This window comes from Melanaphis sacchari, unplaced genomic scaffold (genome assembly GCF_002803265.2).
Source record: "Melanaphis sacchari strain LSU unplaced genomic scaffold, SCAv2.0 Contig23_pilon_pilon, whole genome shotgun sequence".
NCBI classification, from domain to species: domain Eukaryota; kingdom Metazoa; phylum Arthropoda; class Insecta; order Hemiptera; family Aphididae; genus Melanaphis; species Melanaphis sacchari.
Genome location: NW_020271114.1, coordinates 2,540,146 through 2,566,837, shown reverse-complemented (window position 1 = coordinate 2,566,837; position 26,692 = coordinate 2,540,146). Strand labels below are relative to the sequence as shown.

At 29.9% G+C, this 26,692-nt stretch overlaps 1 protein-coding gene across 1 annotated transcript; it reads left to right on the top strand.

The window, feature by feature from the left end:
* Positions 1-269: 269 nt before the first annotated feature.
* On the top strand, positions 270-3,098 carry LOC112594742 (F-box/LRR-repeat protein 14). Its single transcript, XM_025339701.1, has 2 exons — positions 270-2,359; positions 2,942-3,098. The coding sequence occupies exon 1, from the start codon at positions 899-901 to the stop codon at positions 2,300-2,302; it is 1,404 nt and encodes a 467-aa protein (XP_025195486.1). The 5' UTR covers positions 270-898; the 3' UTR covers positions 2,303-2,359; positions 2,942-3,098.
* The last annotated feature ends 23,594 nt before the right edge of the window (positions 3,099-26,692 follow it).

Below are 26,692 nucleotides of genomic sequence, written 5' to 3'. Positions count from 1 at the left end.
CGGCGGCCGTCCGGACGAGCCGGGCACAAAAGTAGTGAAGCCGTGAAGGCTGAAAGACGACGTCACAACGACGTGAACGACGACGAGAACGTTGAGAAACGCGGCTGTCGTCGGATGGCAGCACCGGCGGCGGCGACACTAGCCGAACGCGGCCGACGCCGCGTCGGCGTCTCTCTCACCCACCAATCGTTGCACCTCTCTCGCACGCTCGTTCCCAATCCCACATACCCCCACTCGTTCTCTATCCCACTCATTTTATCGCACGCTCATTCCCTGTCCCTCACAGTCGCTCCGTTTCTCGTCACTCTCTCACTCGTCCGCGGTCGTAGGTCCCCTCCACTATTCAAACGAACACAAACACCCCGCGCTCCCTCCGCACCGTACGACGACTTGACGGTCGCCCCACTCCCCACCTCAACTCCCACCACCAAGACCATTCGTTTGAAATATCGCCACACACACACACATATGCACACGCACACACACGCAATGTTATACATGGTTTTTTTGTCCGACCCGTTCCCCCGTTAACGTCGTCAGTACGGTATACGCTGTCGTGACGTGCGTGTCCATGATACGACAAACGCGCACTTGATATTTCGCGATACGGTCGTATTTTGGTTGTGTGCGCGATCGTGACTGTGGATTTATTAATATTAATTTTTTCCCCCCCGCATTAAATCGCAGTAGTTAACAATTGTTTACGCATTTTTTTCTCCCAGCGCCGTTCGCTCCGCCATGAAGTGCGTTGCCGTCGTCGTCTCCGCCGATTTCGCGATGCGTTGCTGACGCGGCCCCTCGAGAGTTCGCGGAAGGAACGCGAGCCAACGCCGTCGGTGCGAGCTGCAGCACACGCACCGCCGACGGTGACGACAGCGCAGTGCACGCGCGACACGCCATGTCGGCCGGACCGTACGGAACTATCATGGACGAGTTGGGTGGCTTCACGGAGGTGCCCATCTCGTACAGGCACATCTCGCGGTTCCAGCCGTACCGAGTGCAACCGTACCAGGCACACGTACAGCCCGTGGCCGCGCGCAAGGTCAAGTCATCGACGGCAGTGGACCGGCGGACGATGGCTGGTGGGTGCCAGTACGACGAAAACCGACCCACGCACGTGCACCGGTTGTACCCCGAAATACTGGCGTTAATCTTCAGCTACCTGGACGTGCCGGACAAGGGCCGTGCCGCTCAGGTGTGCACCGCGTGGCGCGAGGCTGCCTGGTACAAGTCCGTGTGGCGCGGCGTCGAGGCCAAGATCGACATGTGCCGGTCGTCGCATCCCATGTACGAAAGCCTCAAGCAACGTGGCATCAAGCGCATCCAGGTGCTGTCGGTGTCCCGGTACAAGTGTCTGCGCGAAATTGTCCAGAACGTACCCAACCTGGTGTCGCTGAACATGAGCGGCTGTTACCACATCAAGGACGAAGACCTGCACCAAATGTTCCTTGAACACCACCCGAACATAACCGAACTTAACCTGTCGCTGTGCAAACAACTCACGGACGGCGGTCTCATACGCATCGCTGACACGCTGCGTGGCCTCACCCGCCTCGAAATCCAGGGCTGCTCGTACATCACCAACAAGGGTTTCTCGCACATCGCGAGGAAACTCAAGAAACTCAAGTATCTCAACTTACGGTCGTGCTGGCACCTATCTGACGTGGGCCTGTCGCACATTAGTGGCGCCAGCAAGGACTCGACCGACGGAAACGCGCAACTCGAGTTCCTGGGATTACAAGACTGTCAGCACATCACTGATGAGGGCCTCAAGTATGTATCTGAGGGCTTGCGCTCCCTGCGCAGTCTCAACCTTAGCTTCTGTGTCAACATCACCGACACAGGTCTCAATTATGTGTCACGTATGAACACTCTAGACGAGCTGAACTTGAGTGCATGCGACAACATCTCCGATATTGGCATCGGTTACCTGTCCGAAGGTTGTACCAAATTGGGCAGCCTCAATGTGTCGTTCTGTGATAAGATCGGCGACCAGGCACTTCTCCATGTCTCCCATGGATTATATGGCCTGCACACCCTGTCCTTAGGTTCATGCCAAATATCTGATGATGGCATACTGTACATATCGAAATCGCTTCGCAACCTCGAGGTGCTCAATATTGGCCAGTGCAACTCAGTCACTGACAAGGGTCTGGAGCATTTGTCAGATTCGTGTAAACTGTTGCGGTCCATAGATCTATACGGATGCACAAAGATCACCAAAGAAGCCAAAGAGAAGATTCTAAAAATGCCAAACATCAGAAGGGATACAGTCAATGAAGACTTGTGGCAGCTTAGATGACCTAAGGGATATTTTGTTTTTTAACATTTCAATATGTGATATATATTTATAATTTAGGTAAGTTAGTAACATATTATGTTTTGTTGAGAATATCGAGTTCTGCCATCATTTCAATTTGACAACATCTAATTCATATATTATTAGGTATTATTATTATTATTATTATTATTATTATTATTATCATGATTATTAATTATTATTATTATTATTATTTTTACCTATGTTAATAAATATTACATACCTAATTAAAAAATTTGTCATGCTTTCCTGCAGTTTTTATGTTATAATGACTTTATTTTTCTTTATAAATGAAATTCAAGCATTTCACTTAAACTTAGATCATCCAAATCTTGAGTTTATTTAACAAAATGTATCATCACTGACATCACTTTTATTATTTTGAAAAGCTGTAAATCATAAAGTCATTGTTAGTTTAATATTCTCATAGGTCAGGTTCCTTTTCAACTTCATTTAGTTAATTCTGTATTACAAATTGTATAATCGTTATTTCATTATGTTTTTATCTAAATCTTGACCTTCGATAACACTCTCCAAAGCTGACAGATTTTGCAATTAAACCATCCATCGTTGTTGGATTGTCTATTATTATTTTTTTTTTTTTTTTTTTTTTTATTATAGGTACTGTTCATTTTATGTTTGAACTAGGTACCTGACTCATCTTATTTTGTTATAACTCAGATACTAGTTTCACCCTGTTCCGTTCAATTACTTACATTTTATATATCAATGTGATAATTTAGTTTAATGCTCATCAACTAATAAAAATATATATTATATAAATAATATAACAAGGTAGAAATTTACTAAGTTTTTTATCATTATAATAATTTTTTTTTACCCGTTTATCATTATTTTTCTTTGTAATTAAAATTATAACCAATATTTTTGTTTCGTTTACATTTCTATTATTATTATTATTATTATTATTATTTTTTTTTTTTATTATTATATATAAGCTCAACAGAGATCAGACAATCTATATATTTGAACGTACTTATAAAGAAATAAAATTACCAATACATTGTTTAGGTCTCTTTTCTTTTTATATATAATGTTATTTTGTTTAACCGCACGTCCACTATTTGTTGAATAAAAATGCTTTTAATTGTTTGTATAATGTTAAATCTATGAACGATAAAAAAAGAAAAAAAACATTAACTTAAGACTTACCTATGTTTGTTTTTTCGTTGCGAATGAAATTTAGACTAAACGTTTTTTTGCTCAATGTGTGAAGCCAAACGGATTGGTTATTATTATTATTATTATTATTATTATGATTACCTATTATTATTTTTAATTGTGACTTGTGTTCGCGAAAACTATATACATATATGTAGGTAGGTAAAAAATAAAAACAACGTAACATTACGAGCCTTGACATTATTCCTAGTTACCACTCACTAGGTGACCTAGATGGAATCCAGATGATTAAAACACTGTAGACTATTGTCATTATGAAAAAAAAAAATTGTATATAAATATTTTTGTTAAAAAATTGATATATATTTAAGAACAAAAATTATACCTATTAACCATGGTTTTTATTTATATGTTATTTTGTGTTTTATTTTATCCCAAAAATCATCTCAAATGTTATGTTTAGATCTAGAACTTTAGAATATACTGTGCAGAGAACAATAGCTATTACTGGGTTCATAGGTAACCATAAATGGCCGGTTTAGGTAGGTACCGGTACGTTATTTTATCTTTAATTTTAGTTCTGCCAAATGTAGCGAGTTGTCAAGTATAATATTATATTTTATTCAAATAGTTACAAAAAATGTTTGCACTTGTTTTGTTAATCAAAGAATTATTTAATCAAATTATTGAATATTAAGTCTAGTACATAAAAATTAATAATCACGAGAGATTCGTGTTACGCTAATATCATTTTTATAATTTTTTTTTATTATTATTATCGAGCATAAGTTACGGATTATTATTTTTCCGTAAAAAAAAAAAAAAACAACCCTTCATATTATGGAATATGGATCATATTTATATTCAATTAATTATGGTTCGTTCGTTGGTGTTTTTTTTTATACACACCCTGATGGCTGACGTAGCGATAAATTGGGTTGCAGTTATATATTATTGGACACGATTTCTTTTCTCGCATCACAGGTAATTTTTAGAACATCTTTAAAACACAATTGGGTATTTATGTTCAATTATAAAAATGGTATTGTAAAAAATAGGTACATCACAAACGTCTACGATCTGACAAGAAAAACAATCAGACATCAATATGGAATACAACATGTGTTATGTTTTTCGCATTTGAAATATGTATAGTATTTTTTTCATTTTAAGGAAAATATGACCCGTGTCGGGTAACCGAATCGGAGTTATACATATTAGGAATGTCACGGTTCTCGCGATGTTTCTAAAATATAATTCACAGCACTGGTATACTTCTCCAGGCCCTCTTATATATAACGTTAAAAGTTAAAACGTTATGTAGGGGAATATAATAATATAATATAATATGTAACTATAGCTGCAAGAATTCAAAGCAATGGCAAATTTTTTGAATAATTTTCGTGCCTGCCGACGATGACCTTATTCTTTTCAGCTCGTCAATCTACACGTGTTACTATAATGGTCGTGTATGAGTAAAGTATTACAAAATGTGAGTCGTTACAAAACAGCGCTCGAGGATTTACGTTTTTCGATATGAAGTGCAATGACTGTCGATTTCGTTTGAAAATATCACCCCCGTCCGCTGTTTACACGTCCCTTATTATGAATTAAAATATTAGATGTAAAAAGAAGAAGAACAAACAATTATTTTTCAAAACTATTTAGCATCACGCAAACCTTTGTTGTTATTTTAGTTTATTTTTAAAGATTTATTAAATAATAATATATACTTTTATAATATATTATTCTATAATATATAAGCACACTCACATACAACAATAATGGTACTCCTATTATGTGTAATTATAATGATTAAAATAATGGGAGACCGGTGGTGGTAGGTATGTGTGTGTGTGTGTGGCAGGTTGAAACGGTCTTTGTGTAGGGTAGGAATGGGTGGGGGATGGCATGTTGTGGTGGTGGCGGCGGCGGCGGCGGTGAAGTGGTTACCACGGTAGGCTGGAGGGTGGGCGGATAGGGAAGATTATAGTTGCGGTGCAGCTGCTTCTGCCAGCAGGTATGTACGTTTTTCTGTCTGTACCCACCGCCTCCTTGTGTGCTTGTGTGTGTGTGTGTGTGTGTGCGTGTGTGATGTGCGTTTCGTGTTGCACGCCAATTCGGGCGGACCGCTTGTCAACGTTTGACAGGCTCCACCGCCGCCACGGCGTTGCATGTTCGGCGGCTGGTCGTTTTTAGGTACACATAAAATATTGTGTGTGTGCCGAGACCGTGTCGCCGTCCCTACGCACATCGAAAGAGGGGAAACTCGGGGCCACTAGCACCACATATCATTATCGTTGTTGTACGCGAACGGAAAGAAATCCTTACGAGTTGTGCTCCGACCCTCAGCCGTCGTTTCGGCCGTCGCCCTCGGGCCGTACCACCGGAGGGAGAGAAAATAACATACCTGTTTCAGACACAATAACGTAAACACGTTGTAGCGAACTAGGAGAGATTTCTCCGTCTCGCCCGAGTCCTATAGTTAGGTACAACAATATGATATATATAGCCTATTTTACGTGCATACAAGCGTCGCGTAATATGTATAATCCCCGAACGCGCGATAGCAACTGCACTTGCCCCCTTCTCGATCGCAAGTATTAACGCCTAGGCATGTATGAGTCCGCCGTGACTCGGCAGAGTTATTTGTTTTTTCTCTTGGGTGAGAACGATGATTTATTTGTCGACCGTATTTCGTGTGCGGACTGGACGTCGGACCAGCGCGAGGAGGATCTGCAAAATTGTATGATGTCGTATACCAGCTCGCCCCGGTGTTTTACGGTCGTTTTTCATTATTTCTTGAATCGAAAGGGTGTCGCGAACGGATTGCAAGAACACGATGTGGTTTTTCGATCGTCGCGCTACCAAAATCGCGTTGCAACGCCCACGCACAAAACGTCCGTCGTAATATTTATTGTGATAATGTTTTACGTAAGCTAACACCGATTTTTTGCACCGTACCGCGTAAGGTGCTCGTTGCAGTACAGCTTTTGTACGCCGATATTTTCGATATTAGTAGTCTGCGGTGTGCCGGTGTAGCAGTTTACCGCAGACCCGATACGGTCCCGCTACTGCAATATTGTAGGTACCGTGTTAATCGTGTAATAAATTATGTAAAATATATTATATTCTTATGTTGCAGTATTGGTTTGATATTAATTATGTTGTAAGTTTACAGCTATAGGTAAATGATCTCAGGTGTAGCATATACATCGGTTGTTTTGTAACGTCCGAAATGCAGGGGGTACCCCCGAACACGAAAATACGTAACCAATCTATGCGAGTGTCTATACCTCGAATGTCGCGAAAATGTATAAACGAATGTATCCAGTAAATAGCTATAAATAATATATATATATATATACACGTTTATACGGTATACGAGTAACTGGTACAATTATTATAGAAATTGTATTCAATTGAAGGAACACAATATATTGCATTCAAATGCGAAAACACTTGCGTTTATGCCGTACAGTATATCTGTATATTTATAATAGCGTATGACACGAATCGATTCAATTTTTTTCTCGGTATTTAGGTAATCCCTTTTGAATAACAGAATGCGCTTAAAAATACGGATGGTTGTATACAATATGAAAATGACAAAAGATCAAACACGACTTCGCCGCCACCCTTTGCCGAACAGAGACGCTTTTTTTTTCAATCTACTGCAGCTCTATTATTATTTTTTACAACAGTATATTATACGAAATAACTCATTAACAACACTCGACATATTAACAGAATTAATAAGCGCATTTAAAAGCCTATAAATTATTTCATTACGAGTCAACATTTAACTATATAACATTATATATGCTCATTCTTTAGGTATATAGTAATACTTTAAAATACTTGTTTCTTAGCGAATTGGACATATCTATTCTACAATACACCTAATAGACAATTCAAAACATAAACACGCATACCCTGACATTACCGTATACCCAAGAATATCATCCAAGAATAATATCTAAAATTTGATAGATCCTTCTTTTCTTTTTACTTCCTACAACAATTTACAGTCAGTATTAGATTTTACAATTTATTTTACAAAAGATTTTTTGTATCTAATCCTTTAACCAACGATAAGAAAAATTCTTTTGTACAGCGTTATCTAAAAACGGTTAGTGTAAATAAAATGATAAAAAAATGCATTTTACACGGAGTATACACATTAGTCATAGTCCATAGACATACAGTAATAGTATTATAGGCGTGTGATAATAAACATAACGGTGAGACAAAGTTGTTTATTCAGTTAAAACGCTTTAAAATCTCGTGATATTTTATAATATGATAAATATATTATGAAACTTAATTTTAAGTTATATATACGACTTAGTTCTTTATGATCATCATTGATTTTCATTCAACGCCTTTGTATAATTATTATTTTTATTCTGTATGTTAAATCTGTTCTATCAGTGTTTTGAAAATAAATTTAAAATTTTCTGATGAATTAAACCTTACTCAATTACATTCTAAAACTGTTTTAATTAAATTTAATTAATAATAACTAATTATATTATAAGAAATAAACACTTATTTCCATCATATATAACTATAAGGTGTATTATAATAATACTACAATATCTTTGTGAAGTATAAGTAATATTAAATTTAAAGGTGTTAAATAACATATTATATATTTTATTTGTCATTTAGGTATCTTAATTTTATATTGCATTTAACTTTAAAAATTAAAATGATAAATTAACAAAGGATCAACATAATTTTGTTTACGCACACAATTGTTGAGAAATCTATTCTTATTATCATATAGGGGATGTTAAATATTATATTTACTTTGTTTTTTTTAAGTTTATCGATAAAGACATCCAATATTATTAGACAAATATTATCGGAAGCGGAATAAAAGCTTGTTTTATTAATCAACATTCAACTAGTTTTTACTTTTACGTTTACTTTACTATAATATGTATGTAAAATTTAATAAAAATAATTTCTAGAATTATATTAAACTCTATTAGCGATATTACAATATTTTTAAACATATAATATCTAATAATGACAAAAATATATTTTATAATTTTAAATACATAACTAAATAAGCTAAAATTTTATCTATTATGTTTTGATAATTAAAAATATCAGATCACGTCACAAAGAATTCAAATTTTCAATGATTTACTTTAGTCTTTATCATATTATCAAATATCACACTGTTTATATAATTTATTGTTGATTTTTGTATGTATATTTTTTTAGATAAGTTAAAACTTAATATTATTTTTAAATATCATAAATCATAATTTTCCTAGTAAAATTATTAATCAAAAACTTTAAAAACATCAATTGAAATAATATTTATTTTTACTATCAGCGTGTTGATTTTACATTAAAATGACGATAAAATGTCTGCAATATTTATTTTTCATAAAAATTATAGTAAATATTTCGCATAAAAAATATAAATAATAAATTGTGTAATATATTATAAAAACAAATTTGAAAATTTTCCAAGAGTTAATGGAATTCAAAACGACGTTACATCTCTCTTGGGAAATAGTATAAAATCGATACACGAGCTTTTGGAAGCAGATATAGCTGTTATAAACTCTACGATTCATTGCTTGCTTGATGTTTAAAAGTCTGAAAATTTTACTTAGTTCAGATGTGTAAGCTTTTCATATAAAACACTTCATTTTAGTTTTCATTTATATGAATGTATTAAAATGCATTATATTATGTTCTGTAAACGAATGTAATATTAAATTTAAATAACAGAAAACAATTATTCAAGTACACTATTAAAAAGAATTTAATTAAAATCGTACGTGAAGTATTTTCGCTTGTGATTCTATATAAATGTCAATAAAATATAAATTCTTTGATTTAATTTATTTAAATTATTTTCACGATTAATAAAATAAACTAAGTCTTAAATTTGTTCAAATAAGTGCATTCAACAAACTAAATATTATTTTAAATATGTTTAGCAGCATACTATAGTATACAAGCAGATTATAAAATGTATAGTTTTGAAGTTTTAACAAAAAAAAAAAATATATAATTGAATATATTTGATATTTCGTTAATTGAATTTATATTGGCCAATTTGTATTCTATTGTTTATTCAATATTTTACATGCATTTATTATTATTGATTTTCAGTATTAAATAATTGCTGCAAGTTTATATAACCATACAGTAGGTATATAGGTAATATTTGGTACATGTAATTGGCCATTTGGGAACACGAAGGAATGGATTACGATTTATGACTTAATAATATGATGAATATGAAATGGTCCTTCCCAGTTCTTCACATATCCTTTCAAAACTTTTTGTCGAATACTTAGCCATATTATACAGGGTGGCTCAAGGGTTATAAAACAAAAGTAAAATGAATTATCTAAGAATATGATAATACTATGATTATTATATTATATATTTATATATATATATAAATAAATATCATTCTTGTATGATGTAAATATATGAGATGTCACGTCGCCATTTTCATCAATCAGACCTACTTAGCACTTGAGTAAAGTCTTAACTCATAAGCTGATTTCCGTTTGAAATAGGACTAGGTATTCAAAATAATTATTTAATTTAAACAAACAACTATATGGAGGTAGCTGTTTGTATAACTACAACTTTTCAGTCTACTGTAGTTGGTAAACGAACATTATCTACGAAACCAAGTATAGTTGCTCCAGAAAAACTGGCTTCGCGGAAATCCGGAACTGATTATATCTTGTGTGAATATTATAAAATTATTTAAATGGCGTCGTGGAAATAATGTTGCAATAAAAAAAAAAAATAAATAAATAGCCAAAGCAAAAACTACGCTTAAAATGCATATTTGTTTAAAAGTATACTACTACAGTCTACAGTAGACAGTGATATTCGATTCAAATATTCGTCGAAAAAATTTCCATTCGTGCAATAATGTTATATTTTTATAATGTATATAGTTATAGCTTCAAGATGGTCCAAGGTTTGATCTACGGCGTGCTTTTATAAAAGCTTATTCAAATTCAACTTCACTTTGTTCTAATTTTAATGATTCGGATCTGATGATGTACATGCGGTCGTAAATCCGCAATGTCATACTCAACGGCGGCGTTTGTCAAGAGGTACGTTTTGTCGTCGTTTGAAACGTCTTTCCAATAGTCACACCGGAACCGGTCGTCCCAGTCCGGACAACGGTGATGACGATCAGTTGGCATTGCAGCAGGTAGCAGTTCGTTTTGCATTTAACGCATTAGCGTGCAAGGAAATTGGCATTCGTTCCATATCCGGTTCGTGTTTAAAAATATTATTAAAAAATAAGCTACCCGCAATAACAATACTATATATGTATACGTATATATCGTCGTCGTACGACGTTTCTTGCGTGTTGAAAATCTCCAAGTCCGAACCTCATACATAATGTGACGTGGGCCCCAGTGAAAGGGATGTGGAAGGGAAGGGAAGGGATGGCGAAGAGACGGACTCTTTAGAACTAGAATGTCGGTATAAAATTATATTATACAATATGTACATGTGCAGGATATACGAGTCATAAATATATAAATATAATATATATATATATATAAGTATGCGTATACAAAAGGGCTCTAAAGATATGCAATGGGTGGCACCCCGTCGTGTTGGAGGGCTACAGTGCACACTCACACACACACACAGACACACACCCGTTCACGCACACGTGTTTAGTCGGTATAGGGGTTATCAAACGGGCATGCTCACACACAGACGCACTCACACACGCGAGCGCGTTATATTATCGAAACCTACTATTATATCGACCGTGCCGGAGGATTATCAGTCTCTGCCCCCGTTCTCCACCCTATTTTAAGAATTTTTAATGCCCGCACCGAAAAGCGCCTGTACTCCGTCACCGGTTGACCCTTGTGTGTTCAGAGTGGTTCCCAAAATGTGCGATATACTGCACCGATGGTAACAGTCCCCCCCTCCCCTTCAAGGACGACGACGTAACACTAATGACGATGACACTCGTGAGAACGACGCACACGACTGTAATATAGGCTACAATTGTCGTTTAAGTTTATTTCAAGTTTCCCGAGTAGGTGTCTATGTTTTTTTTTCGTATCGTATATTCAAAGGCACCGCAAGACCTTTGAACCGGTTTAATGGAATAGGTTTTTAAAAATATATATTATTATATTATTTAGGTATCTAGTTATTGAACAGTGAAAATATATAGCGTTATTATTATAACTTACGAACAAATCGAACAATACATCTGTATTATATACTACTATAATGTGGGTATAGGTATTATGTGAACTAAAGGATTATAAATGGCCGGTTAAGACGTGAATTGTTGACGGAACATAAAAAGAAAACGGATTAATGTTGACATTTTACAATGGTCTTATACACCTTAAAGTTTTTTTTTCATAGTGAATATTATTGAATTTTTAATCAGATTAAGTATTAGTTTAGTTTTATCTTTTTGTTTGTTTACGATGTTAGTTACAAAATAAAAATATCGTGGTTAGGTACTATATTTTTACAAATAGATCAATGATGAGTTAAAAAATATTTTCAATAATAGTGTATTGAAATTAAAAAAAAAACTTATTACATCAGAATATTTTATATTAATAAATTATAAAGTAATGACGTAATGTACACCAATCAATTTTATTTATTTATTATAAGTTTATATTTTGTAAAACTAAAAAAAGTGTTACATGCCTAAATATTTATTTAAATTTCTCAGTATTATATTTTAATTTACTAGAATATGTTTACTGTAGGTTAAATTAATATAACCTATTTTGTTTTAACAAAAACAAAGATATTTGCAACAACACGTACAATTATGAGACATAAACAATTATTTAAATATTATTAAATAAAAATAAAAATTGTATTTGATTACTTAGTTATGTAATTATGTATTTGTTTTATTTTAATATAAATTTATTATAAAATAAAATTGTGGTAATTACCATAAAACTAATATACAATATAAAAATACAAATTATAACTATTACAAGTACGTGCATTTATTTACTTTGATCCTTAAGAAAAATAATATATTAAGCTGGATGAAGTCTAATATAACTTTTATATTTCGTTGCGTAACTAATAGCAACTTGACAATGATTTAAATCATATCTCGTAACGGATTTTAAATCCGCATATGACATTAGACGGTGTAGGTACTGAGTATTATACATAGTTTTATTTTAAGCTAAAATATACTTAACTAAATATGGATGTGTACTTATAATATTATTCTTTTTTTTTATTAGAAGAGGAAGAAAGTTTTATAAACAAACTTGTGATCAAAGATATGGTTTGAAAAATTCACTTTTATTGTTTCCTAGAATTTTTATATCTATATTTATGTTAAATAATATGGTTGTTCTGTTGTTAAATACTTAAATGTTGTATATGTATAGTATATACGGTATTGTTAGAAGTTACATATAATATATATAAAGATACTAACATTATGCATGTTTTTTTTTTAATCATAAAAACAGTAAAACCGTAGGTAACCTACATACATGTTCAGTTGCATGTTAACAACTGTTATACGTTATAAAATACTACATGTGTATCTGTATATGGTATATAGGTACTTTGATAAATTGCTGGTGCATTTTAATATTTCGCCATATACCTCTCACACAGATATTTGCCATTAATTATCATTTTTTTCACATGTATAGAAATTGTTGTTAAAAAATGATTATTATCAATAATATTTGCATTTTGCAAACACAGGGTAAAAGAACAATATCTTTGTGAATCTTAACTACTTTGCTTTCATTTAATCAACAATCTTGCTTAAAAATTTTAATCTAATATATTAATAGATTTGAAGTATTCTGAGTAAATACTGTATAACAATTAAATATCATAACACTTAGGAAATCATGTATATTTTATTGTTTACCTATAATAGCCATACATAAACAGTAGGTATATACGCGATATAAATTTACTTTACAATGTGAAGTATCATTACCTAACTAGGATTTGTGTATATCTTACAATGATTTTAGATTCTAAATAGAGCGATGAATGGATTAGTTTTACAATGATGTGTGTTTTTTTTTCTATCTGTCATCACTTTTTGAAGCAGTAAAAACTAAAAAATACATTGATTTTTAACTTTGAGAATGGTTTCTGATAGCAAATTGTATCTAGTTGATACATTGATGAGTCAAAAGTAAACATTTTCTATAAATTTTCTTAATCGTTACGAAGGGGGGGGGGAGAAATAATTTAATAAAAGGAAATATTTATGCTATTTAGTTAGTTATATTATACGTATGAGCTTATAAGGTATAACTAGCATTTATTAGTGATAATACATTTTTGTATAATAAATTAAACTTTATCCTTCTATTGCCTATAAATTAGTTACAATAATAATAGAATCAAGTTTAATAAACTTAATATATTTAGTAAATACATTTATTATCAAAAATGAGCATATGTTATATATTTTAATCTTTGGAAATACATTGCATAATGTTTTAGTTTTGGACTGAAGTAATGCTCTGTAAAACTATTAACAAAATATTTTTATTATAAAAAAAATAAAAATAATATTATTAATTAGTAATTAATAACTACTATGGAAGAATCTGAAAAACAATCTCATCATTCAAAATTAGAGAACACAATATGACTATTGTCAATTAGTATTCAGTTCAATTTTTAAGTTCGAAAAACTTAAAAATTATTAATATACTTAATAAAATATTTCATATTATAAATATATTTTTTCTGATTCTACTCTTAAATCCAAACAAGCATGGTTTTAGTTCTAATTTAATTTTTTAAATATAAAATCCTCTATTTCTATGATCTTTGTTTATAATGTATACCTCATATAATAATAAAAAGTAAGTATATTTAAAGATTTTATAATAAAATATGTAATATAAACTAAATGGTATTATATACTTATCATTTCATTTAAAAAAAGAATTCTATTTAAACCTTATTTACTCGAATATTTGATAATTTACGGAGATAATACAACTAGGTACAGTTTTATTATTATGATTATAGGTGTTTTTTTGTTATACCACTGCAGATCAAGGCACGGCTGTACATAGCAGGTGTCCGAGATGCCAAGAACGTATATCATCTACTTCCTTAGGGGGATCACAATGGGCTCATTTTATGTCTGGTTAACATTTTAGAAAAGTACTGTATGAGGGGTGACTTACATTTTTATATTTTTTCTATATATATGTATATTACGAATCATGTATTTTACACACCATTGTTTTTTTTTTTTTATTATTATTATACATATATGCGTAGGTAAAGTTATTAAATAATTAATACATCGTGCAAATTTATTTATACATTAATGATCAATGAATAAAGTAAATATAAATTTATAGTTTTATGAATAATAAATTATCTGTGAGTGACGAGTAAATTCTTTTAATGTAAAATTATTTTTAAGATTTAATCCGAGTATAAACTGTGTGATATAGTAATATATTACTATAGTTTTGTAGTCGTTAACAGTTTTATAGAATTTCTTTGCAGTATAATAAATGCAATTTAGAAATAATAATTTAACAGATGTATTAATCTACACATAGGTAAATCATTTTATTACTTATTACCTATAGTTATTATTTTATAATTCAATTTTAGTAATATAAAATCGATAATAATCCATTTTAAAGATGTAAACGTGTTGGTATATTAAGTGCTTCCCTATTTTATCAATATATTATGTTTTAATTTTTATACTTTTTCCTCAAAACAGAGAAATAATAACATTTTATAGCAATATAATATATGCAAAATTGTAATAAATAATTCCTAAAAATGAAGTACCAAGTAATATTATATTTTTGATATTAGTATACTATATTATTATTTTGATTTTTTTTTTTAACATGTTTGTAGTATAATATTTCACCACGTTTGATGATTTATCGTTATAATATGATAGAATGCGTACTTCTATATTTTATTTATATTATATATATATACATAATATAAATGTTTAATGTTATTCAGAGTTTTCGTAGTATACGCGCGTTTATAGTTAGAAAATTAAAAATAAACATACCATCGTACTATTTCCAAACCCGTAATCGTATATCTATATGTACAGTGGTGTTATATTAAATATATAAGACACACACTGGAACAGTTGAAGCTGAAAAAGTCAGACGATTAAAATTGTTTACATCGAGAATATGGAAGATCGTAAAATTAACTTTTTCAAGGAGAGTTATGAAGAAGCGTATAATATAATATAATAGTGAAACAGATGTCGATAAAAGTACGTTACTAAAACAAATACAAACGTTTTATCGTGAAAAAATACATATCAAATAGTAATCATAGCTTCTGCCAATTTTTTATTTTATGATTTGAAATATTTCGCAATGTTTTACACTAGAAACGCTATAGTAAAAATAATGTATAATATAGTAGTAGTAGCAGTAGCAGCAGTGAAGAAATCGATAACTCGCTATGAACGTGGAGTCCAAAAGTATTCGTTCTTTTTTTTTTAAGCGGAATGAAATTTTCCAAGACCGACTACGAAAATCTATGCGATTTTTTTGTCTTTTATTTTTGGTCTAACTCGAAGAAACCGAAACACAGCGTTTTTCCGGCGGTGGTATTGGTAGTTTGAGAAATCCATTACGTTGCGCAGCGTTGCATATCGTAAGTTATGCACCTCAATCGGTATTTTAGGCCGACCCGGGCCTGCAACCAGCTAACACAGGAGGAAACAAAAACGGGTTTCCATTCGGTCGATTTGGCCAAGAATAATTGGAAAACGATCGTTTTGTTCTGTTTTTTCCTCCTTCCTCTTTTTCTACACCAGTTTTTCATTTTTCGAACACAAAAGGCAGTACAACGAAAAACATATTTGGACGAAAACCACTGATGGTTACTATGTGGAGGAGTCGGCTGTGTCGGTGATCCGGTTGAAAAACTGTTTTTGTATATGTGTATGGTGAATAGTAAAACAAACACCTGAAATACCGCATGAAGCAATGGCTAGGTCCGGATATTATTTAAACACTGCGTATTATGTACATATATTACACACGAGTTTTGTTCTGTCCGAATTGCATACTTTTAATTTATTTTATATTGTTAGAAAATCTAAACATTGCAAGGACATTCTCCACGATTCCAAGAATCTTTTTTGCAATTTTTTTGATTAAAAGCTTGACAGGAATGTAAAATAATAGATATATATGGTATACTTGGGAGGTTGCCAGGGGGCCTTAATAAGGAAATTATATTCGTTCTCGTGAATGACACTCCTTTTGTGTAAGTTTTTCGAATCAAATTTAATTTTTATACTAAATTTAAGTTGAGTAAACATAAATTTCCATTTGGAATAATTCGTTTCACGTGTCTTAAATATATTTCATGTGATATTTTACAGCTTGTGAAATATTGTTTCGAGTCGTTCGATAAAATGATCTAGAGCAGGGGTCGGCAACCCGCGGCCCGCAGAGCAATTTTTGATGGCCCGCACAAAGGTGGTTAATTTTTATGTTTTACTTTTGTTCAATAACATTTTTCATATAATTTTCAATATTATATAATTCTTTTTCCTTTATAAATAAAATCTAATCTAACCGTTTCATAATAGCAATACAATTATAAGTATTATATCATAATATGTCATTTTTTTTTTTTTAATGTGGCCCTTGATGAACAATTGAAAAAAAAAATGGCCCGTGTGGTTAAAAAGGTTGCCGACCCCTGATCTAGAGAGTTAACAATTGTTCAAATTAACATCAGTTAAAATTATTTATTTTTTTAGTTGAAAATAAATCTTGTTGGTTGATGAATATTGCAATATAATTTTAGTAAAATTATTGTATTTACACTTTGATTTTTGAACCTATTGTTGAGCGAGTAATGACGTATAAGTGTATAACGTATCTTTAGTCGTTACCTATCCGTTTATTACATTTTATATCAATTACTAAAAAGTAATTAATTTTATTTATATTTCATTCTAACAATAATATTTTTTAAATTATTACTGAAGTTTGAACTAACTGTATTAATCAAGTAGGCAGGTAATGTAAAAAAATGATAATTATAAACAAAAACTAATTTTCCTAGTCGTTATTTTATTTTTTTTCTTAAAACAGCTAATAAAATATAGTAGATAATATGTCATATTTATATACGATAGTTTGCTACAATATGCATCTATATGTATTTATACTACTTATAATTTTGGTAGTTTGGTTTTTGACTATTTTTTTAGTATATTCTCTTATATCTTATATATATATATAATTTTGGTTACGCTTATTAACTGTTATGGTATTATATTAAAATGTGGCTTATTTTTTTGGTTAATATAAATACATTTGATTTTTGAATACCTACCCATTTGTTTCTTTATCATAGTAGCATTCATTATCCGTGTGAATTGCCAATAAGTCATAGTGAATACCCTAAACTTATCAATTTATAGTTTATTCGGTTACGCATAGTGCTATATATTGTATATTTGAGAAGTTTCATGAGAACTTATACAGTTATAAATAAGCGTCAAGCGTGTACTGAATTTACATGCCATACTTAACATGGGTAAATCTAAGAATATAGAAAGATACATTCAATTTTTTTTGTTAACTCCAAGCATAATTTAAATTCAATGGTACAGAATTATTTTACTGTTAACATTATGCCTATTAAGTATTATCATGTATAAAACTGTATTCTTATTTTTTTCAATGAGTTTTAAAAGGAATAAATTATAAGCATAAATATTGAATTATACAAAATAGATACGGTTAAACTCTAAAAATTTTACTCCCTAAAAATTACCGAAAACATTATCAATAAGTAATAACTACATCAAACAAATAAAAATTACTCGGTCAGAAACATCATATTATAATAATAAGTACGTAATATATATTATAAATATATTATGTAATATTAAATATTAGTTCATATATATTGTGATAACTGTATTCAAGACGATATTTTATTTTAATATAGTTAAGAAAACTGATTACCTAAAGAGCAGGGCTTGCAAACGTTATAATAACGTTATATTTAACAAAAAACGATTGAAATTTGTAAACGTAATTATAACGGAAAACGATAAACATAAATAATTAAATAACACAAAACAAAACATAACGATTAACAAAATATATGATATAATATCATCAAACCAAACATAACGCAAAACGTTATATAAAGGTATGATATTATTAAAAGAAATAATTAATTTCCAATTATTTAATAATTATAAATTATAAAATATATTAAACATTTTAATTTTAAATAACAATAAACGCAAAATTTGTATAACGTTTTAATTGTGAATAATGTATGACATAATATTTTTTTCAAATGCAAGCCCTGCTAAAAAATGAAAATACTAGTTTTAAATTATAAGTACACTTAAATATATAATAATAATAACATTAAAAATTTAAATTTTATAATATTTTTATATTTTAGAGTTAAAAACAATTTTTTATTCATTACTTCGTTTAGTATATATTAATGTTTTATATAACAGACCTTGTTCAAGGTGATTACATTCAGCACGTTCACTTGTTTCAACGGTCAACCAACGAACGGTTTATATCTGAACATTATAAATTAAAAATACAAAAGGCAAACATTTTAAGTTACACAAAGCATAACATTTAATTATGCTCTAAATAGTTGTCAATAGACTACAGAATTATTAATAAATTAAATAACTGTTTTTGCTTTTATTTATAGCCTACAGGTGTTATTCAATAAAAATGATTGTATTTATCTCTTTGCTGGGCCTATAAACCTACATGGCGTTTTTCGATGTGATTAATTCGTCGCGTTTCTATGCGTTTTTCACTGCATCAGCTATGTACGGGCGTATCCGTTATAGTATTCCGACCCGTAAATTATATACAATCATGGAATAAACGGATCGTTTTCCGTCACCTGTATAGCCAATCCCAATTTCAAAACATGTAAAATTAGGATTTAGAGTTATTAATATTTTGGCGGTCGTCCGGAAAAATTCGGGATGGTCGTCGTACTCCGTCGTGTACACTAAATCAAAATATATAAAAACGATTTAACAATGAATATTGAATCTGTCAGAAAACGCCACGAAATACGTGCTCTGTATAATAAATTGACATTTATTTTTCCTTGCCTTTTCGTTATTTAATTACTATAATTTCTGAACAAGAAAATATTAGAATATAATCTAAATGATCTACATTGATCCGATTTAATTAAAATTTATAGGATTTTATATAGCACATAACACATCGGAAAATATTGAATAATGCATACTTATTTAAAATCATGAAAAAAAATGTATAGCAAGTTTTAATGCTTTATTGATATAATTAAAATTCTTTATTTTTATTTTTATTTAATTTAATTTTTATAGTTAATAATTTCTTTATTTATAAGCATTTTAAAATAAAGTACATAACTAATAAATTATATCAACCAATTATTAATAATTATTGAAGTATTTGTGTTTGTGTTTTCAAGAATATACTTTCATCACCTAAAAAAAAAGTCATTAAGAATTGGGGGATTTATTTAGTAAATTTATTAACAGTAAAACATTGACTATCATACTAAGATATTATATAGGTTATAATATGTATTCATGTATCATAGGTACCTATATGTGTTTTTCGATCTACATTATTTAAGTTTGTATATGCCAACCCCATGAAGCCGTACGCGCTATTGTGCCGACAACACATACGAACTTAAACAATACAGTATACTGTATACAGCAGGTACCTACTTACACTAATTCTATTTTACTTAATATTGTATTATTAAAAATATATAGTTATTAGTTACTTGTATTTTTTGATCATAATTTTTATATTGATTATAATATAATAAATAATACTCGCTATACACATATAAATATATTATATATATTACATAAAATATTCTATCAAAACCAAGTCTTAAAAATTTTACTTGAATAATGAATTGGTAATTGGTTATAACACTTATAACTTTATAAGTAATAAATATGAACAGTATGATGGAATACTATGGTAGTAACATTATTTTTTAAATTATTTTAAAATTTAAGTTTGATAATTTTATATAACATAGATGTAACCTGAAAATCTGAATTATCCTTGGGAAGTATTAGTCCAACCAATTTAGGTATAAGAATTTAAAATTAATATAATTAATAAATGCTGTCTTTAAAAACTGACTGGTTAGAACCCTTAGCATTATGTATCATACAAAGGCCGAAGGGTCATTCACGCTGACCCGTTCTATAGTAGTATTGCCGCTTTGTGTGTTGTGCTCTATTGATCCAGAACAATTCAATGGAAATTTTGTCAGCCATAATCCTAATTCCTAGTTAAAAGTTTAATATCATTCAAATAGATTATAAAATAAATCTAAATAATTTATCTAAAAATGTATTGAATGTAACTATATCTATCATAGTTTATGAATATTGTATAACTGTATTAGTATACAATGCTATAGTTCCTATTGGTTATTAATAATTTATTTTATTTCATTTTAATGGGAGTTAAAAAATATAAAAACACAAAATAAACATTTTATGAGTCGGAGTCGATATATTACATTTTATACATATATTTATTTCAATATTAAAATATATGCTATAATATTTATATATTTTATCATGTTAAGCAAAAAATAGTTTTCTACAATAATATTATCTACACTGATATTTCATAATATATTTTTGATGTCGAAAAATGTATAAAACTAAATGAGTGTGATGTTAAAATATATTTTATCATTTTTGTTTGATTGTTTGGTTATATTGAATAATTTATTAATTATAACATTGTCAACGAATATATTCTACAATGAGATCTTTAAATAGTCCATAAGAATATTAATATTAATGTTTACAAAAATGACGATTTAATATGAATATAGATTATAGTAAAAGTTTGCTATCAATTGTAAGTAGAACAATTTACAAATGTACCAATATCTTAAAACCCACTTTCCTTACGAATTCTATTAAAATATATTTTTCTGTTTAGTTACAGCTATATAATATCTACGGAGAAGTAGTCGTTACATAATAAATAACGAAATATGGGAAACAAATATTAATAAAAAAATATTATTCTAAACAAATTACATTAATTTATACTTTGTTTATGAAAAATAAATATTGTTATATATTTTTCCTACGTTGATAATAGTTCAATATATTTTTTCTATAATTTTACTATATTTTAAAATTACATTGTTATGGTCAGTTTTTGTTTCTTAATAATTACTAATTGTTTTACTTTCTTTGTCTTTAGAACATCTGATTATTGAATTAAAAAACGTTACAAATGATTTGTCAAGTATATTAAATTAAAGTAACACTCGTAAATAGTAATTAAATTCAAAATACTGTTGTAGTTAAAACATCATAATATGAGTATATAATATATAACATGTACCTTTTATTAGTAGTTTTTTAGTTATTATTATATTATGATGCACATACAATATGCAAAAGGTGTTTTCTATTCACACTTAAAAAAAAGAAATATAATTATCTAGGTAATTTACTATTATATTATGATTTAATATTGTTTCTTTCACTTTCCAATAATAATATTGGTTTTCCACCATTATATTTATTATCTAATTTAGGTATAGGTTAGGTACACGCATTTATTAGAATCAAGTTGACATTAAATCTAATATAATATAATTTTCTTGCATTTTTACAAAGGTATAATCAATGGTATTACTAATGTTTAATTATTAGATATTATTAACTATTATATTTACAGAAATGAAATTTTATTTATTCTCAAAATAATTACTTAATATAATATTATTATTGTAAAGTAAATCAAACAGAATTTTACATCAATTAATAATTAAACTTCAAATATATATTTACAATATTTAGGTACTCATATCTAATAGTACAATAATGAATAATGATTTATTATTAGTTATTACAATACCATCCATCTAATGTTACTACAATAATGGTTTATTATTGTTTTATAGTCAGTCGAATTATAATAAATTATATAGAAGGTTTTCCAACCTATTAGCATAGATTGTTTGCGATAGACTGAATAGTCAAATAATAAAAACATTAATCGAAATACAGAATAAATATCTGTGTAGTACTTCTTTATGATTTAAGCATGTCTCAATGTTTGAATATGTAAAAACTAAAAATTGTATAAAATTATAATATTGTAATAAAAACGGAAAAATATTAAAAACTAAACAGTAAATAGTAAATATAGTGGTTTTCTTTGTTGGCTTACAAATTATTTATGAACTATGTCGACAAGGTCTGAAAAATTGGTTCTCAATGTATTTTTATTGTTATGACGTAAGTTAAGACTGTAGAATTGCAAAACGTTTATCTAACGTTGCAGAAAGAGAACTTTGCCACTGACCACAGTTTTCGAAATGTAGATACCCATTTGAAGACGTACAGCGTTTGTATGTAATAGGTAATAGCAGTTAGATATAAATAAGTAATTGTTACTCATGAATTCAAACATTTTATTATCAAAAAATGTACTTTTTGTGTAAAAGTGTGAACTATAGTAAATTGTGAATAAGTAATAACAATGTATCTATCGTCTGATAGTGGTGGTAGTAAATATGTTGAATAGAATACAAAAAGAAACAGAATTTTTATAATTATTCATATCGAATCGGCAAATATTCTCAGTAGTATAATATTATTTTTTGTTAGAACTTTTTTATATTATCGACAATAGAATAAACGAATTTTAATATAATGTAAATAGAATGGTTTTTGTTCTCATACCGTTCCGGGTAAAATAAAGCACTATTTTCTCGTTGACGAAATGTAGTTTTTCTAAGTTTTCGGAAGAACGGAGTAGCGTACTCGGCGTCTTATGTAACTTCTCTCGATAACAATTTTTTTCCCTTTGCGTCATCTATGCGCGCATAATTTCAAGGAAAACCCCATTTTTTCGGCCTCCACGTGTAACGCGATTGCACGTATATTATCCTAATCGTGTTGTGTGTGTGTGTGCCAGCGGTCGAGGACGAATGCTAATGTTATATTGCATTAGAAATTAAAATATATTTTTATATCCGTGGCGCAGTGCAATTATATTTTACAAAAATTGAATGTGTTTCAATAAAACCATCGGAAAAAACGAAAATCGAAAATCGTTTTAAACGCGGCGATTGGACGATAACGAGAAAGAGAGAAATAACGATGCAGTAAATGCAGTATGCACACCGTAAAACACAGCTATAGTATATTATGACGTCTCGTACAACGTAGTGCAACGCGGGTCCACAACGATAATAGTAAAATATAATAATAATAATAATAATAATAATAGTAATAGTAGTAATAGTAAATAGTAATATATAATAATATCATATTATAGCGGAGGAACGTGGTGCGTGTTTGGCGGCGACGGTGAAACGGCAACGTTGCGCGACTGCGTTCCTCGCCCGGTCCGTCGGGAGCGCGCGCTGTTGCCGGGTCGCTCACATGCACACGCCGCCGCGACTCCTTCGACTTGTCAAACTGTCAAGTTTCGGTGGGGCTTCCTAGACGCCGCGCCCGCCGATGGGAATATTGCTGGCGTGGCGTGGCGAGCACCGGTAGGGAGGGAGTCGGCGGCCTGCGGGCTTCGGGTCTTTGATTAACGGAGGGTCTGCCGTTCTGCCGCCGCCGACTGTATACGTGTGTGTGAGTGTGCGTGTGTGCGTGTGTCAGTGTGAATGTGCATTGCGGAGGGGAACGCATGTGTGTCTGTATGTGTCCGCACACACAAAAACGACGCGCCTGCAACACGCACACATGTACACACGAAGTCTGCTCCGTTTGATTGTGGGTGGGGGAGGGTATACAACAGGTTTTGGAAAAAAAAAAAAAAGAATATAATATAATATGTATGTACGTAAAACATAATAATATACGTGTATTTATTATATTTTATGTGGTACACAAATTATGTACAGGTACAAAGATGGAAAAAAATTACTCATCCCGAGATGAAACATGAAAATTATTCTGGTCCAGTTTTTTTTTTTTTTTTTTTGAAAAAAAAAAACTTATATTTTTATAATATTTTAACTGAGCGAGCAACGTAAAACGAGAGGGCCCCATAAAAAATAAAATAAAAATAATACGTGGAATTCCTCCGGAGAAGAGAAGACTAGGTTTATTTTTTATTTTAGTATTTATATTTTTTTTCGTTTTGTTTTACGGGGAGGAGGTGTTTACGAAATGAAAAAGAGGAAATATCTCGGAGGTTTCGGTATCCAGCAAAAATCCAGAGACTTACCGAATAAAAAAAAAAAAAAAATGCAGACGTGTATGCTTAAAATATATTATTTTCAAATCCAAACTAATTTTTAATGTTCGTGTCATACAGTAAGACAGTCAGACATGTACGTTTAAAAAGAATAGACAGTGCTATTAAAAATATTTATAACAATAATTTATTGCTGAATTGAATTTTAAAATTAGTATAATATATTATTAAACAGATTACAAATTAAGTTGAAAATTGATTTTTTAAATTATTTTCAAGTTCACGAGAAGTCGAGAGCATGTGACAAGTATTCAAACGTTAAATTAAATTGCGTGTACATTAAATTAAATTAGAATTAAATTTGCACCTATGTATCAAATAAAAATTAAAAATACTGCACACCATACAAAATAAATTTCTCAGAATAGCTGGAATAGCTTTAAAAGCTTTTGGGTCCATATTTGATACATGCGTGTAATAAGCAACTCAACAACGACACTGGAGTTTAGAATATTGTACTTAGAAATTTGGATCAACTCCATTTCAGGAGTTTTTCAAAATAGAATTGGGGAAAAAAATGAGAAACAGCCAATTGAAACCAATCCTCCCTCAAGATGTCCTGATTTCTCCTTCATCATTTGAATAAATACAATGTTGTATATTTATATATTTATGTAAACTGTACATACTTTTTTGCACTAAATTAAATTTAAAATTACATAACAAAACTTTAATTTATGTTGGAACAATTAAATTAATAAACAAAAAACAATTATGGGTATACGCATATTAAAAATATTTTACCAGCGCCAAAAAATTTACGATCACTTTGCTCGAAGTATATATAACTTAAAGTTATTAACTTATCTAATGTTTCATGCTTATGCAATTGTATATAAAATATATTTTAGTATTAAATAGTACAAGTAAAGCATGTTTAAATCGTATAATATTAATTGTTCAGTCTTTAATTTTAACTTAGAGATTAGAGTACAATAAATAAGCGATAAATAAAATAAAATTAAAAATATAATTTAATAACTATACAAAACATTTTATTATTATTTTAACTTTAATTATTTACTAGCTAAATGTCTAAATTGGATTTTTAATATTTTTAATTTCACATATCTTCCACTACACCTGATACATGGCCTAGCGAGAAATCACTGGAAATAGCCAACAAAAATAGTTAATAGCCTGTTTGTGTTCTTAATTTATAATTAAATGCACGATTGTATTAAAATAAAAATAGTTAAATTTAAAGTATAATATTTAAAAAATGATATGATCAATTTTTACTCGGATCATTTAAAATTTTTACTGTTATAAAGTTAAATAAAACACAAACAACTCTATTATAACTATTACTGTCTACTTACCTGAAGGATTTATTAGCTATTGAGGAAATTACACTTATTTAGGTGGTTTAATTATAAAGATTAATTATGTATAAAAATCAAATATTGAAATATGTTTTTTTATCTTAAAATAAATTTAAAAATAGTTATAAGTAATATTCATAAATAAAATATAGTCAAAGTATTTTTTCCAAATTTCTTTTAAAGACATCTTTCTTTATAGGTATCGCTGTATTTTCTTCATAAAAAGTTTATATTTTACATTACTAAATAATGGAGATTGGAAATCTGTTTGGTAATACAATTATTTTAGTTTGGTTATTGAAAATGGTACTTGGTACTAGTTTTGTTATTTATTTTGGAGTTTTGTTAATATTTGAATACCTACTGCGCTGTGTAATAATTATTTATAATATTGTTCTATTCTGTAGAACTAGATTATAGCAAATATTCAAGCCAAAACTACTACAAAAATCAAATCTATTTTTAACAATTTACTGATAATCTATCCATGTCACAATTAAAAATAATGGGGAAAAACTAACATTAAAACTCAACAGCATTCAAAATCTTATTTTTTTTTTATTGTAATTCAAACGGGAATA